Source organism: Sinocyclocheilus grahami, unplaced genomic scaffold (assembly GCF_001515645.1).
Source record: "Sinocyclocheilus grahami isolate Dianchi unplaced genomic scaffold, SAMN03320097.WGS_v1.1 scaffold452.1, whole genome shotgun sequence".
Taxonomy (NCBI): Eukaryota; Metazoa; Chordata; class Actinopteri; order Cypriniformes; family Cyprinidae; genus Sinocyclocheilus; species Sinocyclocheilus grahami.
In genome coordinates this window covers 446,281-462,874 of record NW_015505631.1, presented here as the reverse complement: position 1 = coordinate 462,874, position 16,594 = coordinate 446,281, and the positions used below count along the sequence as shown (strand labels likewise).

The window sequence follows — 16,594 nt, the reverse complement described above, 5'->3', positions numbered from 1 at the left end:
GATCTCTGCGCATTTCATTCTTGCTTTCTCTCCCTGCTTTGTCTGCGCGGCCTTGATGCTTGGCTACGTTTCACTCTCAACGGAGATGACGCTGTAGCTCCGCGAGTGAGTGCTGCACGAGTGGGTGGCGGTGGGAAAATAAGCTCTGAGGCCAGAGTCAAGGAAGTGTGGCATAATGACTCATTCGTAGAGTACAGTGTGTGGTTGCATGTGTGGAGGATGAAAAGCAGCGTCCTCTGGCCTCGCTGCCTCCTCTTCCACCCCCTTCCGAGCGCGGCTCACAAATTTCCCAAGGTCCCCGTCACTCCCTCAAGCCTGGGTCTGAATCCAAATGTGTCTGGCAGAGCGTGCGCAGACATCCATGAGTCTGTGTTCGGCGTAAAATCGAATCGTTATCGGTCTACGCGAGGCAGGGGGATTTCCATGACAAAGACACAGTCGTCTGGGGTTTCAGACCCCCCTGTTCGTCTGGCTGCGTGTGAAAGGCTGGGGTCTCTCAGACTGGCCTGTGTCGGCTGTAAGAGGCCCACCAGGTGAAAAAGGGATTCAGCTTTCTGACAGAGCAGCCATGCAACAGCAAGCGCCCACTTCTGCAGCTGATATGCCTCCGGAAGTATTTTTTTCTATTCGTTTTTATGGGTACTCGAACCAGACATGTCTTGAGACGAATCACTTTTGATTCAAAGCTAAAAACTTACATGTTTATGTACTTTGTCTTTTATAAATCAGTCTGCCATAAAGCATTTTCAGTTATTTACATTTAGGGTTATTACATTTACTGGAAATTTTCCACCCCATTGCAACCCTATTTACATTTCAGTATTTAGCAATATACAAAGCATCTTACAAAAAAGGAGCAAAGCAATTTATCAAAGAACCAACAATAGTTATAATGCACAATTCCAGGTTTATTAGACAATTATGAAATTAAATCATAAGCAGTGGTGCAATATAAACCTTCACTGTATGATTTTAATTGATCTTGATTTGTATTTAGTTTATTCATTGTATATTTGAAATGTTGACTTTTCAAATCAAGTGTTTTTGGAATACATAATTTTCACCAAACTTTTATTTGTTTAATTAGTTTGCTAGTTATTAATATTTGTGTTGGGTATTTTGAACTTTCGGGTAAGATTTAAAACAAAAATTGAAAGAAGTCTCTTCTGCTCAACAAGGCTATTTATTTGATTAAAAATACAATAAAAATAGTAATATTGTGAAATAGTATTACATTTTAAAATAATTTTGTATTTTAATATATATATTTATTTATTTTAAATATAATTTATTCTGTTTGTAATTTAAGATTATTTTTAATTTAATTTATGATCTTTGAGAAATAATTTTAATATACTGATTTGCTGTTCAATAAACATTTCTTATTATCAATGTTGAAAGCAGTTGTAACTAGGGTTGGGTACCAAACTCTGTACTTTTAAAGGTACCGACCGAATTGCGTTGTTACTACCGAGTACTGATTCACGTTAAATCAGTCGGTGCCAAATTTCGGTACCTGAGAACGCATCTGGGCGCATCCGTGACAGAGAGAGAAAGAGAGACCCTGTGACGTGATGTCACCCCTGCAACTCGTTCAAACAACACGCAGGGCAAGCCGGAATGTTCTGATGTGTGGTTACATTTCTAGGGCAATATGGTTTCCATGAAAACGCAGACGGGATCGCGGAGTCCTTTCATAAAAACGTAATTTACTCTATAGCGTGGAATGCCACGGAATTCGTCAATTTTGGACGAATAAATCAAAAGTAGCCACTGCCACTTAATTTGAATTGCGATATGAACTAGTGTCTGACGGTTTAAATATGAATCCTGCATGATCCGCTTGCCTCTGTATGCATGAATGGCGGAAATGCGGTTTTGTTTACTACACAAATACTGAAGCACGCGTGATGCTCACGGTGATTTCCGGCCTCTGCGTCTCACTATATGACGGCATGAACACAAAAACATAATCACCGGAGCTGCTGTGAGTCACTTCGCGAGAATTTTACCGTTTCATTTGAGAAAACTAGCATCATCATACTGTATACACACAGAAACTTCATGGCAACCTGTCAAAATAAAAGTACGGTTTAACATGTAACAGAAATATATTACTCTTGTATTACTTTTGTAAAGTATAATGTACATCTTTAAATATTCCATTTTGTATCAAATTTAAATAAAACAATGAAATTATAAAAATAAATATTACAACTAGATTAATCACTTAATTGTAGAAAAAAATAATACAATTATTAGCCTATTAAAATTTTTTTTAAAGGAATATTACGCAGAGAGTAAAGTACCAAAAAAAAGTACCGTTGGGTACCGGCACCGGTTAAAATGTGAACGGTACCCAACCCTAGTTGTAACCTACAGTTATAGATTTTTATTAACGTTTTAAAATATATTAAATTTGCACTCAATCTTCCTCTTATTATTTTTAATATTTTAAATCCTTTTTTTATTCTTATGGTTAATTTTGATGTTTTTAAATCACCATTTAAAGGTAAATAGAATTACTGCTTATTACTGCTTGCATATTTTTGTGGAGACCATGATAAATCCTTTATCAGGATTCCTATGAATAAAAGTTTAAAAATATTTTTTTTATGTTTTTCCAAAAAATTACACCCATCCATTATAAAAGAAGTCCACACGGCTCTGGGGGGTCAATAAAGTCCTTGTGAAGCGATGCGTTTGTGTAAGAAAAATATCCATATTTACAACTTTATGAACCTTAATCTCTAGCTTTCGCTACGTACGCATGTTCACGAGAGAGTGGCGTCCAGCAGATGACGTAAGATGTAGGCAAACGCGGAAGTGACGAGGCGCAGAGGAGAGAGCAAAACAAAACTCCCGTCACGAGTTAGTAGTACAAAACGAGGATATGTAAAGAAATGTCAGAGGATTTCGATATAAGCCAAGAGGAGACTGGTTTTCCTTTGCTGTAACACAACTTGTTTCTCGCAAGACTAGCATATTCTCACCGGAGCTTATGCTACGCCTAAGTCTTACGTCATCCGCTGGACGCCACTCTCTCGTTAGCGTACGTACGACAGTTAGCGGAAGCTAGAGATTAAGGTTTATTAAGTTGTAAATATGGATATTTTTCTTACACAAACGCATCGGGTTGCTTCAGAAGGCCTTTATTAACCCCCCGGTGCCTTGTGGACTTCTTTTATAATGGATGGGTGCAATTTCTTTGGACTTCAAATTTTGGGCTACCATCACTCCCATTATAAAGCATGGATTGGCCTGGACATTATTTAATACAACTCAGATTGTATTCGTCTGAAAGAAGAATGTCATATACACCTAGGATGGCTTGAGGGTGAGTAAATCATAAGGTAATTTTCATTTTTGGGTGAACTATCCCTTTAATGCATCCTTGCTGAATAAACCTATTAATTTCTTTAAAAAAATATTATATATATAATTTAGTTTTGTTGAAAATAAAAATGACCGAGCAGCGTAAAGCAAGATGAATGAATAATGATTATTTTGTAGCACAGCCTCTTCATGTTAGGTTTGTCTTGAAGGGTTTATACGTTATCGCTAAAAATAAATTTCTCTATTAGGTTTTTACTCCTGGAAGCCGGCGGTTGCGCTCTATTAAACGCAGCAGCTAATGATTCAGTCTGACCCTCGTCAGGTTCTCAGAGTGATTCTTGTTTTTCTTGCTTTTTTTAAACCGTGACTCTGCTCTCTTCGGCTTTGAAGGCTGGCCTCTTCTGCAGCGGTTATGAGTCAAAGCGGGATGAATCACTCTCAGCCTGACATTCGTTTAGCTCAGACAGATCTCCGTTTGGTGGGTAACACCGGACTGAACCCTTCAGTAAACTTCTGCTGTCTCGTTACTAGAATCTTGTTAGACTGAAGCCAGACAGCTTGTGTTTTGACTCATTGGTTTGTCATCTTAAAAGCGAAGCATGTCATTTCTGCTATATAGTATCAAATGGAATAGAAAAAATAATGATGGTTTACCAAAAACTTTGTTCGGACAAACAGGTAGTCCTGCTTCAGACTTAGACCAGTGGTTGAACCAGAACATGTTAGACTGTTTAATCAAACACACAGTGTAATAGTTGATCATCATAGCTTTGAATTTTGAGTTTTTATTGACGTTTTATTTTAAATTAGCAGTGAATCTTTTCTGTTTCTGTTGATCTATTTTTTTTGTTTTTTTCTTTCCCACTTATTCTTTTTTTTGTTTTTATTGCTTACTTTTTATTGTTGTTTTTATTTTGTATCCGTTTATTACTCTCATTACTTTTTGATCTTTTTATGTAAAGTGATTTGAATTACCATCGTAAATGAAGTGTACTATATAAATGAACTTGTCTAGCCTTTTTAAATTTAAATGAGCTTTTATTACTTCTCGCTGTTTAACCGTTTAAATCAACAGTTGACATTTACCTAACATTTTATCCAAATTTGCTTGGCCTGTGTTGATATTCCTAGTCTTTTTATTATGGGTTAAAAATGTTTTTTTTAATAAAATTATAATCTTTATAATTTAAATATGAATTATTTTTATATCAGTTAATGAAAAGTTTTCATTATTTACTGTACATTAATGAGGAAAAAAATTAACTTAAATGATTTTAGCAAATGGCTGCAATATAACAAAGAGTGAAAAATTTAAAGGGGTCTGAATACTTTCCGTACCCACTGTATGTATATATATATATATATATATGTGTGTGTGTGTGTGTGTGTGTGTGTGTGTGTATACACACACATTATTCTCTTGCTTTACAGTAGATTGTTTGTTTCGGAATTGAGTATATAGTTGGAAATAGTATTGGACATGGAGGAAAGGTTCACCCAAAAATAAAAATGTGCATAAAAGGTCCTCGCCCTCAGGAGTCTCTTTCGTCATCTGAACTTATTTGGGGAAATTTAGCATTGCATCACAAAGCAGTATGATGGATTATGGACTCGTATTTTGGCCAGAAGTGACGGTTTAAAATGAAAACATTTAGATGGATTTGTTTTGAACAAACACAAAGCTTTTCAATTCTCAAGATGTTAACTGATGAACTGTAGTTGTGTGGATGATTATTGCGTTTTTATCAGCTGTTTGGACTCTCATTCTGACGGCACCCATTCACTGCAGAGGATCTATTGCTGAGCAATGCTACATGATGTAATGCTACATTTGATGGCATGGTGACAGATGATATGCAAATCTGTCATGCATATTCAACAGTCTGTTTGTATCAAGGTATTGATTTAGTTTTGAGGTACCAGTTGCATGCATCACTTTTAATGATTGAATGATGAAATCCCAGGCCAGTCTAGCCTCTGCCCATTACTGAATGTAAGAGATTAGACACATCCACAAAAACAGAAGCATGTGTGGCCAGATGTAACTGTGTGGGCCTTGAGGTTCAGTTTAATACAACTCTTCAAGTTCAAGTTCAAGTCTGCTTTATTGTCAATTCTTCCACATGTACAGCACATACACACAGAGAATTGAAATTGCGTTACTCTCAGACCCTTGGGTGTATACAGATAACATAAATACAGATTAAATACAAAATACAACTATACAAATATACAAATAAGGTAAAATGTAAAAAAAAAAAAAATATATATATATATATATATTTACTTGTATGTGGACTGAAGTGACTCATGGGTAAAACATCCTATTTCTGAGGGTGGCAACATTTGATTCATTGAGCATCACCATCACTTCTGTTTATTGTGTTTTCTTTCCCCATCCTCCTCCACAAAGTTGCTGAACTCCAATGTTTTTCTTCTCACAAGGCCCACGAGTGGAAGTAGTGTGTGATGAGTCTGCTGGTGCGCCCTGGGCATCTCACAGTCAGGGAATCATTAACTGCAATCACTGTCGAAATCAGTCATGAAGTTGGTATTACATTTTCAGCATCTCTCTGTAGGCACCAGGGCTCCGTCTGTTGAGAGCCATGGCTTTGTCTTTGCCACATGCACAAGGCCTTCAGACCTCATCTCTTTACCATTTTCTGCTGAAACTCAGAACTGGCCAACCTTTTTTACAAGTCTTATTCATTGTTTTGAGAAGTTACTGTACAATTGAATGTAATTTGATTCAGCATCTTTATGCCATTACAAGGTAGCTTTGAAAATATATTGTTATATTTGAAAATGGTTTTTATATATTTTTTTATTTATATTAATTTTTATATTAAGTAAAAAAAAATGTATTTGTTATTAAAACCATTATATTGTTTTGTTTTGTTTTGTAGTAATAATAATAATTATTATTATTATTTTGTTGTCATATGTAATTACAAAATTTTGGACAAATTGTACAGCCCTACAACAACACGGCAAACCTTGACATTTTATGTTACATTTTAAATCCCAGTCAAAATTTTACAAGAAAAATAACAATCACTTTAAAACTCATTCAGTTATTATTTAAATAATAATAATAATAATAATTATTATTATTAATTATAATATTTATTATATTACATAATATTTGTATATATAATTTAATATGGTAATAATATTAATTAATATTGTTGTTGTTGTTATTATTAATAATGATAATAAGTTTATACATTTTAAATATTTAACAAATCCAATTATTTGAATATTTAATAGTAAAACATTACAATATACAACATTAGTCAATTCACTTACATTGATATTTATAAATAAAAGACAATTTCAAATAACAATGCAACAAAAATAGAAACGGGATGTCCGTCAGCTGAATGTGTGTTGCATCAGTCGCAAGAAGTGTTGACACATTCATTCATTATATAATGCAGGGCACAAAATTAACTTTTTTTACTTGGTAGAACTGGTGCAAAAATTTAGGAGCACCCACTGAATATTAAGGAGCATCACAACTGCCAATTGAGCGGAAGGGCTGGCAACATCCTGATAATTAAAAGCTTAAACTATTGAACCTGCTCATGAATTCTTTGCCACACACTGCCCGGCATTTCTTGTTAGTGATGCATCAAATCTTTATTCAGATTGCTAATGTTTTAGAAGCGAGTAAGCTGATTCTGATAGCCGATTTTTTAAATATATATATAATTTATTTTTTTTTAAAGCAAGAGATGAGAAAAAATTTAAATATGAGTACATGAACAAGATGTTTATCTGCTGTATTACAGTCTGTATCTGTAGCCATTTTAAATTAGAGACAACCACAGCATTTTAATCATGATTCAAACAAAGATGCTGCATACATGAGCAGTTTCAGATGCAAATTAGAATGTCTAATTTCAAAATCTGAAGCAAAAACAGAATGGTCTGACTTGAGCTTTGTGAAATTATGCTACATAAAACACCTGCATGAAAACAAAAACAGCAGACCGTCTGTTAGCAGATGAAAATGCAAATTCACTCTCTGACAGCAGGTGGCGCTTATGGAACAGCAGCGATACAGCAAATTACATTTTGGAAAATGATTTCGATGTAGTTTGTGCTAGTCCAGAACAGAGATATATCGGCTGAAATAAAACAAAAACCCGGTTGGTTCCGAGTTAGCTTCCTGTCACGTGACATCAGAGTGCAGCGAAAGGAAATGATTGACGGCTAATATAACCTAATCTAAAATACGCATTAAAGTTAAGAATGTAATGATGAAGCTTAATTGGTTATGTAACGAATGGTGGAACGGTCACTGTTTCGGCTCACAGCAGGCACATGCTGTGTAGTAATTCACGAATGTTTTGCAGAGAAATGAAGACAGGTTGCACCACAACAATCATGTGCACTCGCACAAATGCTCCCAAATATATTTTGGGGTCGCACAGATTACTTTTCGGGAGCATATGCGACCAAAACGGTCGCAATTTCGAACCCTGTAATGGGAGTGATTTGGCTTTGAACCATCTAGTATGTAACATTGTTATTCTGTCCCTCTCAGGAGACGTTGGGGCCCAGGCCCTGTTCTCCGTGCCACGGAGGCCCGGCTATGGCACCGTGGGGAAACCCATCAAGCTGCTGGCCAACTGCTTCCAGGTGGAGATCCCCAAGATGGACGTCTACCTGTATGAGGTTGACATAAAGCCTGAGAAGTGTCCACGCCGCGTGAACAGGTAGGCTGTGTGGGAGAATCGCTCAAAGCTGATGACCGACTTATGACAGACTCCTCCTGATGAGCGATGTCTCTGCAGGGAAGTTGTGGACTCCATGGTGAAGCACTTTAAAGTCACCATCTTTGGGGATCGAAGGCCAGTTTATGATGGGAAGAAAAGCCTCTACACCGCCAACCCACTGCCTGTGGCACCCACGGGGGTAAGCGAACAAAAACCATAGTGTGAAGCCCACCTAGCGTCATTTATAGGAGGTTTGCACAGTAAAATCATCATGACATTCAAAAACTTCCTCGATGTTATATAGTCAGCAAAAGCATAGTAGTTTTAAAAATTTTTTTATATGTATAGTTTTTAAGTTTTAGTATATTCAGTTTTAATTCTACTTCAAGTTAAACTAAATGAAAATGAAAAATGTTATATATATAAAATCATTGCATATTTTTTTTTTGGTTAAATTTCATTGGATGTGATCAAATAATTTCACACTGACATACCCATTGCAGTGTTATTTTAGTATTGTTGATGTGTTATAGTTTTTGTTTAGATTTTATTTTTATATTATGGTTTCTATTTTATTTTTTAAGTTTTAGCAATTTTGTTGTGTTTTGTTGTTACTGTTATTACTAAAATATATAAACTTCTATAGTTTTGGTTAAGTTTGTTTGTTTATTTTTAGGTAAAATGAGACATTTCTAGCTGAAATTAAGTTTATATATTTATCTTCCGCCTCCATTCTTATTTTGTGAGAACACCGTAAATGATGGAAAGATTTCATTGATATTTTTTAACTCCGCATGATCAAATTATGTAATATGAGGCCTGTTTTGCAAATCAGCATAGTGGATTGTTGCACTACTTGTTATGTGTCCACAGGTGGATCTGGACGTTACGCTGCCAGGGGAGGGGGGTAAAGACCGACCCTTTAAAGTCTCTATTAAATTTGTGTCCCTGGTGAGCTGGCACCTATTACACGAGGTACTAACGGGTCGCAGTACATCAGAGCCGCTGGAGCTGGACAAGCCAATCAGCACCAACCCAGTTCACGCTGTGGATGTGGTGCTCCGCCATCTACCCTCCATGAAGTGAGTCTCAGATAAACATTAGCTGGTGACCCTGACACTCTTATTGTTCTGCACAATGACCCCAAAACTATTTTGTCACAGTGTGCATATTTCAATGCGTAAGATATCAAAATCTCAAAGCAATTGGCTTGTGGAAACAAATTATGCTTAAAGTCAGAATTAAATGGAGGTTGCAGTCGACTTTGCTGTTAATTAGAGTTGAAAAGTTGGGGATCAGTTTTTATTTTAATTTTTTTTAAAGAAATTAACCTTTTTTTCAGCATTAAATTGTCAAAAAGACATTTATAATGTTACAAAAGATTCTATTCTATTCTATTCTGTAATGTTTCTTGCGCAGCAAATCAGCATATTAGAATTTCTGATGGATCGTGTAACACTGAAGACTGGAGTAATGATGCTGAAAATGCAGCTTTGATCACAGGAATAAATTACATTTGACTATATATTCACATACAGATACAAATTTTAAATTGTAATAATATTTCATGATTTTACCGTTTTTCCTGTATTTTTGAACTGAAAAATGAACTAAAACTTTTTATTTTTTAAAATAAATGAATAAATACACCAGTAATCATTTCATAGTAACATGCATTAAGATTTTTGTTTTGTTTTGGCTTATTTGATTTTTTTAGTTTTCAGTTTTAATTTCATTACGCCTTTTAGGTTTTCTTAAAACTAACTTTCCAGCTGGTGGTTTTAGTGGATGCCTGACGTCAGTTCCCCTCAAGTGTCACTGAATCCCTAATAAAATGCAGCATTTTAAACTCCATTTTGGCTGCTGACATCTCTGCTGTCTGTGATTGTTTCTCTCAGGTACACTCCTGTGGGCCGCTCGTTCTTCTCTGCCCCGGAGGGCTACGACCATCCTCTGGGTGGAGGCAGAGAGGTGTGGTTCGGCTTCCACCAGTCTGTTCGGCCGGCCATGTGGAAGATGATGCTCAACATTGACGGTGTGCACTGTTTGAGTTTAGCATGTGTGTTAGCACATAGTGTGGGAACCGCTCACACTGTTGCCGGGGGGATGAAGGGCTGAAAGATGGCGGGTGGGGGTTTGTTTGATTGAAGGGGGCGTTAAATGAGTCTCTCTTTCTTTTTCTCTCTCTGCAAGTTTACCAAGTTTGCGTGTTTTCCCGCTCTCACAGACTCCCACAATTCAATTGGCTGTGTCGGCTGCTCCATCCCCTCCCTACTAAAGGGCAGGGAAAAGTCCAACCGTCTGAAATCGTCTCTCCTTTCACTGGCTCATTGTCACACTTATAATGGAGTGAATGGGCTCAGAAAGAGCGCTAACACACTGGCTTTGAGCTCACGTCAACATTTGTGTAGATGTTTTCTCACAGGACTAATAAAGAGCAACATCTAGATTGGTCCAGATATTTCAGCATGATAAAAGTTTTGTAAAGTCCAATTAGAAATGGGGAGTAAAAGATAAAGATAACCTACAGCTGAGCACCCAGTAAGCAACATTAACTTGTAAAAGTGGACAGTCGTGTGTTGATTGGTTTGTCTTTTAATTTGATGAAGATAGGGCTCTCACGGTTCCTTAAAATCTCAGTTTAATAAAATATAAGGTCATAAAAAAGCTTACATCGCAATATGGCCTAATGTGATTATTAAAATTTAAAAGACAATGATTTAATAAAATAAACTGTCTATATATTCACAATTTATACAGTTTTAAGTCGGCTTATGAATAAGTACATAAGTATTAAATTCAGTTTATTTATACATTCGGTATATAGAGTTTATATTCAATATATAGTCAAAATATAGACTATAATCCATTATATACACAGTTTAAAATAAAACAATTACGTCATTTTTAATTGCAGTTTGAAACATAGATATTTAAAAACCTAGTGTACTTTTTGTATTCTAATAAATTATATTATTCTGATTGTAAATGTTTTCTTGTATCCCTTTATCTTGTGAATTTTCATTGCGCCCCAAATTTTTTTTTCATTTTAGCATATTATGACAATGTTTACATTGGTTTTTATGTTGTAATATGTTGTAGATAGTTGTAAGAGTGCATATTTTATTGTACTTATATATTTTTTGGGAATGAGAATCTAGCATAATTAATTCATAGACATTTCAAAATAAGAGTTCCAGTTGTATTTCAGGCTTGTTTATAATTAAAAGTCCTGCTTTATGCATAATCTTTTTTTATTTTTATAAGTATACGAACAGTATCAGGCATTGAATTTTAACAAACTTGTAGCTTGTCTCTGGGCTGCCCATCACAGGAAGGAAAGACTAAGAACATTATTTAACACATTTATTATATAGATTTTATTAATATCAGCAAATCTTTTTATCACATTATCATCATATCAGCAAAATCCAGCCTCTAATTGTAAATATTGATATATTTGTACGTCCACCAATTTTGATGCATATGTATATAATAAATAAAACATGTTTTGAACTTGAGTATATTAAACTTGAGTTAAACCGTTTTGAAGTTGAATGTGAACCACAGCCTCTTTAAGTAACAGGCTCAAATTTGATTTGTGTAAGTCTTAAAAAAAGGTCTTAAAGTCTTTACATTTTATTTGAAAAACTCTTAAAAAAAATTCTAAGTAGTAAGTGAAATGTACTAACTACTTTCTGAATGGCATATTCAGAATACTACTACTATCTATTCATTTATTTATTTAGAATAAAAATGAATATATGTTTAGGCCGTTTAAATACTTTGAAGTCTTAAAAGGTCTTAAAAAAAATGAGAATTTTGAAAAACTCTGCAGATATCCTCTAGAAAATGGGTTGTTCTTGCCTATGTGAAAATCATTATGCTACATGACTAATAAATGGTCTTTTTTATCAAATAAATTTCCTGCAGAGGAGGTATTAAGAGTCATGATATATTTTCAATGTTATTTTGGACTGTGTTTTCATCAGTTTTCATCTCTTCTGTCTTGCAGTGTCAGCCACAGCTTTCTACAAAGCACAGCCAGTTATTCAGTTCATGTGTGAGGTACTGGACATCCACAACATTGACGAGCAGCCTCGGCCCCTCACAGACTCCCACCGAGTCAAATTCACCAAAGAAATCAAAGGTACGTGTGCATGTGTGTGCGTATGTGTGCTTGTGTGTTTATGCGCATGTGTGCTCATGTGTTTTCATGTGTGTTTATGTGCATGTGTGTTTATGCGCATGTGTGTTTGTGCTCAAGTGTGCTTATGTGTGCTCATGTGTGTTTATGCGCATGTGTTCGTCCCTCTCTCATCGGCTGGTTTGTGTGCAGGTCTGAAGGTGGAGGTGACACACTGCGGAACCATGCGGAGGAAGTACCGGGTCTGCAATGTGACCCGCCGCCCCGCCAGCCACCAAACGTGAGTCAAACCGGAAGTGAAGCGTGTTATGACCTTACATTGGATTGACTGCAGAGGGTGAAGACACATTGCTTTAATACAGTATGATTTTTGGCTTTATTTGAAGGTGCACTCAGTAAGTTTTTAAAATCAAATGTTGTAAATATTGTACACTTGTGAGATGATGCTAGTCATATTAGTGACCTAATAAAAGCCATTATATTTTACATGCAGGTTGCTCCTCACATTACCAACCTATTATCATACGTAGATATATGTTTTATGAATATGTGTTTCTTCAATGGCATTGGTAACCTGAAACTTTTGTGTTTGGGTTAATAATTAAGTGCACCTTTAAAACTATATTTAAAACTATAAAACAATGCTCTGAATAGTATACTATATGCTTTCTGAATGGTATATTGAGAACTGTTTATTTATTAATTCATTTCATATTTTATATTCGTTCATTCATTTGTTAGTTAATTCTGAAAAACATCCTGTGTGTGTTCTTCATTTTGGAGTTTTATAAATCTCATATAATCTGAATTCTGGCTAATTAGCCACGGTTTTACTAGTTATTAAAACTGCAGAAGTTAAAGTGTTAAAGTTTTATTGATTTAAAATATTTGTGTTTTAAAGCTGATTCATTTTGGGTCTAATGGAGTAGTAGACAATGCTTTTTAGTGTTATTTATATACTATTATAGATTATAATATTATATATAGTATTTATATGATGTATTTTGAATTAGCTTATATTAGTTTTCATTTAATTTTTATTTTTAGTCATTTTTGTAAGTAAGTAGTAAGAATATATTCTGAATAGTATACTAACTACTTCCTGAATGGTATATTTAGAATACTATTTATTTATTTATTTGAATAAATAAAAAATAAATGTTTTGAGCCATTTAAAATGGTGTTTAATTGTTTTCATGACTATTAAACAAATTTTTCCTCATAGTTATCATTAAAACACTTTTACTGTTCTTATTATTTAAAATAACGTTTCTTAGTAGTGTAGTACAATAATTTTGCAATTATAACTATAAAAAATAATGTAGTATGTGTAACAATGCATTATGTACTGTAGCTGTAAACATTTCAAACAGTAGTGTTGCATTGTTGTCACATGACTTCATCATGTTTGCATGCAGGATATTTGCATATTTTTCTCAGTATGCATAGCACATACTGCAGAAATAGTGAAAGTAGTATGCTGATATGCTTTCCAAACACAGGAACACCGTTTAGCTCTGCTCTTTGATGCCCTCTAGTGGTGGTTCGTTGTTCAGTCATGTTTCTTGATTCCTTCCAGGTTCCCTTTGCAGTTGGAGAACGGCCAAACTGTAGAACGAACAGTAGCTCAGTATTTCAGAGAAAAGTACAACCTGCAGCTCAAATACCCCCACCTGCCCTGCCTACAGGTGGGCCAGGAGCAGAAACACACCTACCTGCCCCTGGAGGTCAGTGCTGTCACTCACACATTAGATTCTGCTAATATTTTGAATGACCAAAATGAGAAGTGTTGCCTTTGCAACTAGCTGATATAAAAATAAAAGTTTCAATTTCTTTTACTTTATTTCACTTAAGGTTTATTTCAAGTAATTGTTTATGGATTAAGTTAATGAACTGTAGATTTTGTTAATATATTGAATTAGTTTTTATTTTTATATTTTCTGATTTTACCTACATTTTAGTGTATGTATGTTTGTCATTTTTTTGTTTACTTTTAGATCTTTTAGTACTTTGTTAAGCTAAATGAAAATGAGAAGTGTTGCCTTGGCAACTAGCTGAAATAAAATGAAAAAAAAAAGATTTTTTTTTTATGGTTTAAGTGAAAATGTTTTCGGTATTTGTTTTAGTTAAAGTCATTTTCTTGTGTGTTTTTGTCACTTAAAAAAAAAGTTGATTTTATTTCAAGTATTTTTTATGGCCTTAGTTTTAATGCCTATAGTTTTTGTTAAAGGGGTCCTATTATTCTTTTTTACAAAGTCTTGATTTTGTTTTGGGGGTGTACTAGAACATGCTCTCATGCTTGGTGGTTCGAAAAACGCATTATTTTTAATTTATTTTTAAATGATTAAAATACCTTTCTCCTTATCCTGGCACAAACGGCTCAAATAGTTCCGGCTTTGATGAAGGTCCGCCTTCCGAAAAACAAAATGTTTTGTGATTGGTTAGCTGTCCCAGTGCGTTGTGATTGGTGAACAGCTGAGACGGTGTTTCAGTACTGCCACGCCCCCTTGCTCCGTCTTTCAACAAAAGCTTTTTGGCGAATCCGGCACTGTACTCCCTCATGTTGTGGAAGCTGTCCTCAGTAAAATGCGCAGCACACAATAACAAATGCTCAGGAACAGCGTTTAAAAAAATAAATTGCAACCACTGTTTCCTGACATCATCCGCTTTCATAAGCACAAACAAAGACGTTTGGGCACGGAGGTGAAAAAAACTGTGTTTCAGGTGGTCGCAGTGGACTTTGAGATTTGTAACTTTCTAGATCTTTTTTTATGCCCAAACATACACACTACACACTGACTAAAATTAAAAAAGTGAAAAAGCATAATAGGACCCCTTTAATGTATTGAATTCGATTTTGTTTTTATATTTTCTGTTTTTAATTTTAGTAGAAGTTTAAATAATTTTGTTGTATGTATTTCTATTTATAATTTTTATTGGTTTATTTTATATTTTATTTAGTTTTAGTTATTTTGGTATGAATTATTATTTTAGAAGTGTTTCCTTGGCACTAGCTGAAATAAACAAATTATAATTTAAAAAAAAATCTATATACAGTATATATATTATTAGTTCAGTTCTGTTGCCGTTTACTTGCTGCTGTTCTCGCAGGTGTGTAATATTGTAGCAGGGCAGCGGTGCATCAAGAAACTGACAGATAATCAAACCTCCACCATGATCAAAGCCACAGCGCGATCAGCACCAGACAGACAGGAGGAGATCAGCAGACTGGTGAGTGGCATTTATATCTATAGTCACGCACTTAATTTGGTTGCGTAATAATTCGTATCCACAGCATCTATGTATTTAACCCTCTTCTCTCATGTTCCTGCTGTCCGTGCGGTCCATCTGAATGAGTTCAGGTTGCTGTCTGTGTTAATGGAGGTCAGCCATGATGTTGATTAGCTGATTAGCTGTGATCTCTCTACAAGAGCACTTTGTGAACTCTTTACCCCGTTCCCTGCAGATTTACAGTCTTTCCAGCTGTCAGTTCTGAGCTAATAACGCGTGATTGAAGCTCTGCTGCTCTTTATACCTTATTAAAATGACAGCCAATCAGGTGCTGAATCAGTGTTGCCGTGGCTGATTTTTCATTTAGATGCAGAAATCTCTAAACAAGAGTGGAGAGGCTGCGTGGGAGGAATGCAACTGACGAGGCCAATGAAATGCCTCAAAACGAAAAAGTCTCGCTTTGAGACTGAGCTTAAAATACCACGGTGAGAGTATTTTTACACTGTGAAGTACAGCAGGATCTGAGCTGGGATATCTTCAGCTCGCAGCATGAAATGCTTCTGATAAACATCCTGCGTGTTCACTCCATCTCAGGAGAGTTTCTTCATTTCAGTCTCATTTAATCTGAATTCTGGCAGTTTTACCAGTGATCAGGCCTGCAGGAGTTAAAGTGTTAACATATGAGTAGTTTTATTAATTCAAAATATAGGTTTTAAAATGGACTCATTTTAGGACTAATAGACAGCTATTTTAGTATTATTTGTGTAATATTATAGCTATTATTTTTATATTTTAAATTATGTGCTTTTGTAATTTTTATTATATATTTTTTAAATATATGTGCATATTGAATTTAGTTTAGTGATTTTAGTTCTTCAATATTTTTAATTAGCTTTTTTTTAAATATATTTTCAGTTTTCAGTTTAGTTTTAGGTTTGTGTTATTGTCATTTATAATGTTTTAAAAAATATTTCTGTTTAGCTTATTTTTATTTCAGTTTAGTAATTTTACTAGTTCAACTGTAACTTACTTTATTTTAGTTATTTTATTTTAGTGTTTAGTTTAACTGTAATTTAATTTACAGTATTTATTAATATTTTTAATTGGCTTTTATTTGTTATTGTCAGTTTGTCCTTTTGTCATTTTTATTATAATT

At 34.7% G+C, this 16,594-nt stretch overlaps 1 protein-coding gene across 2 annotated transcripts in view; it reads left to right on the top strand.

Annotated features, from left to right (window-relative positions):
* The window catches only part of LOC107552522 (protein argonaute-3-like), a 43,405-nt gene that overhangs the window by 12,412 nt on the left and 14,399 nt on the right, over positions 1-16,594 (top strand). For both annotated transcript variants that reach the window (XM_016234421.1, XM_016234420.1), the window contains exons 2-9: positions 7,889-8,060; positions 8,139-8,259; positions 8,934-9,142; positions 9,959-10,095; positions 12,076-12,210; positions 12,400-12,487; positions 13,787-13,934; positions 15,319-15,438. In XM_016234421.1, coding sequence (XP_016089907.1) covers positions 7,889-8,060; positions 8,139-8,259; positions 8,934-9,142; positions 9,959-10,095; positions 12,076-12,210; positions 12,400-12,487; positions 13,787-13,934; positions 15,319-15,438 — 1,130 coding nt within the window. The remainder of the gene's footprint in view (positions 1-7,888; positions 8,061-8,138; positions 8,260-8,933; positions 9,143-9,958; positions 10,096-12,075; positions 12,211-12,399; positions 12,488-13,786; positions 13,935-15,318; positions 15,439-16,594) is intronic.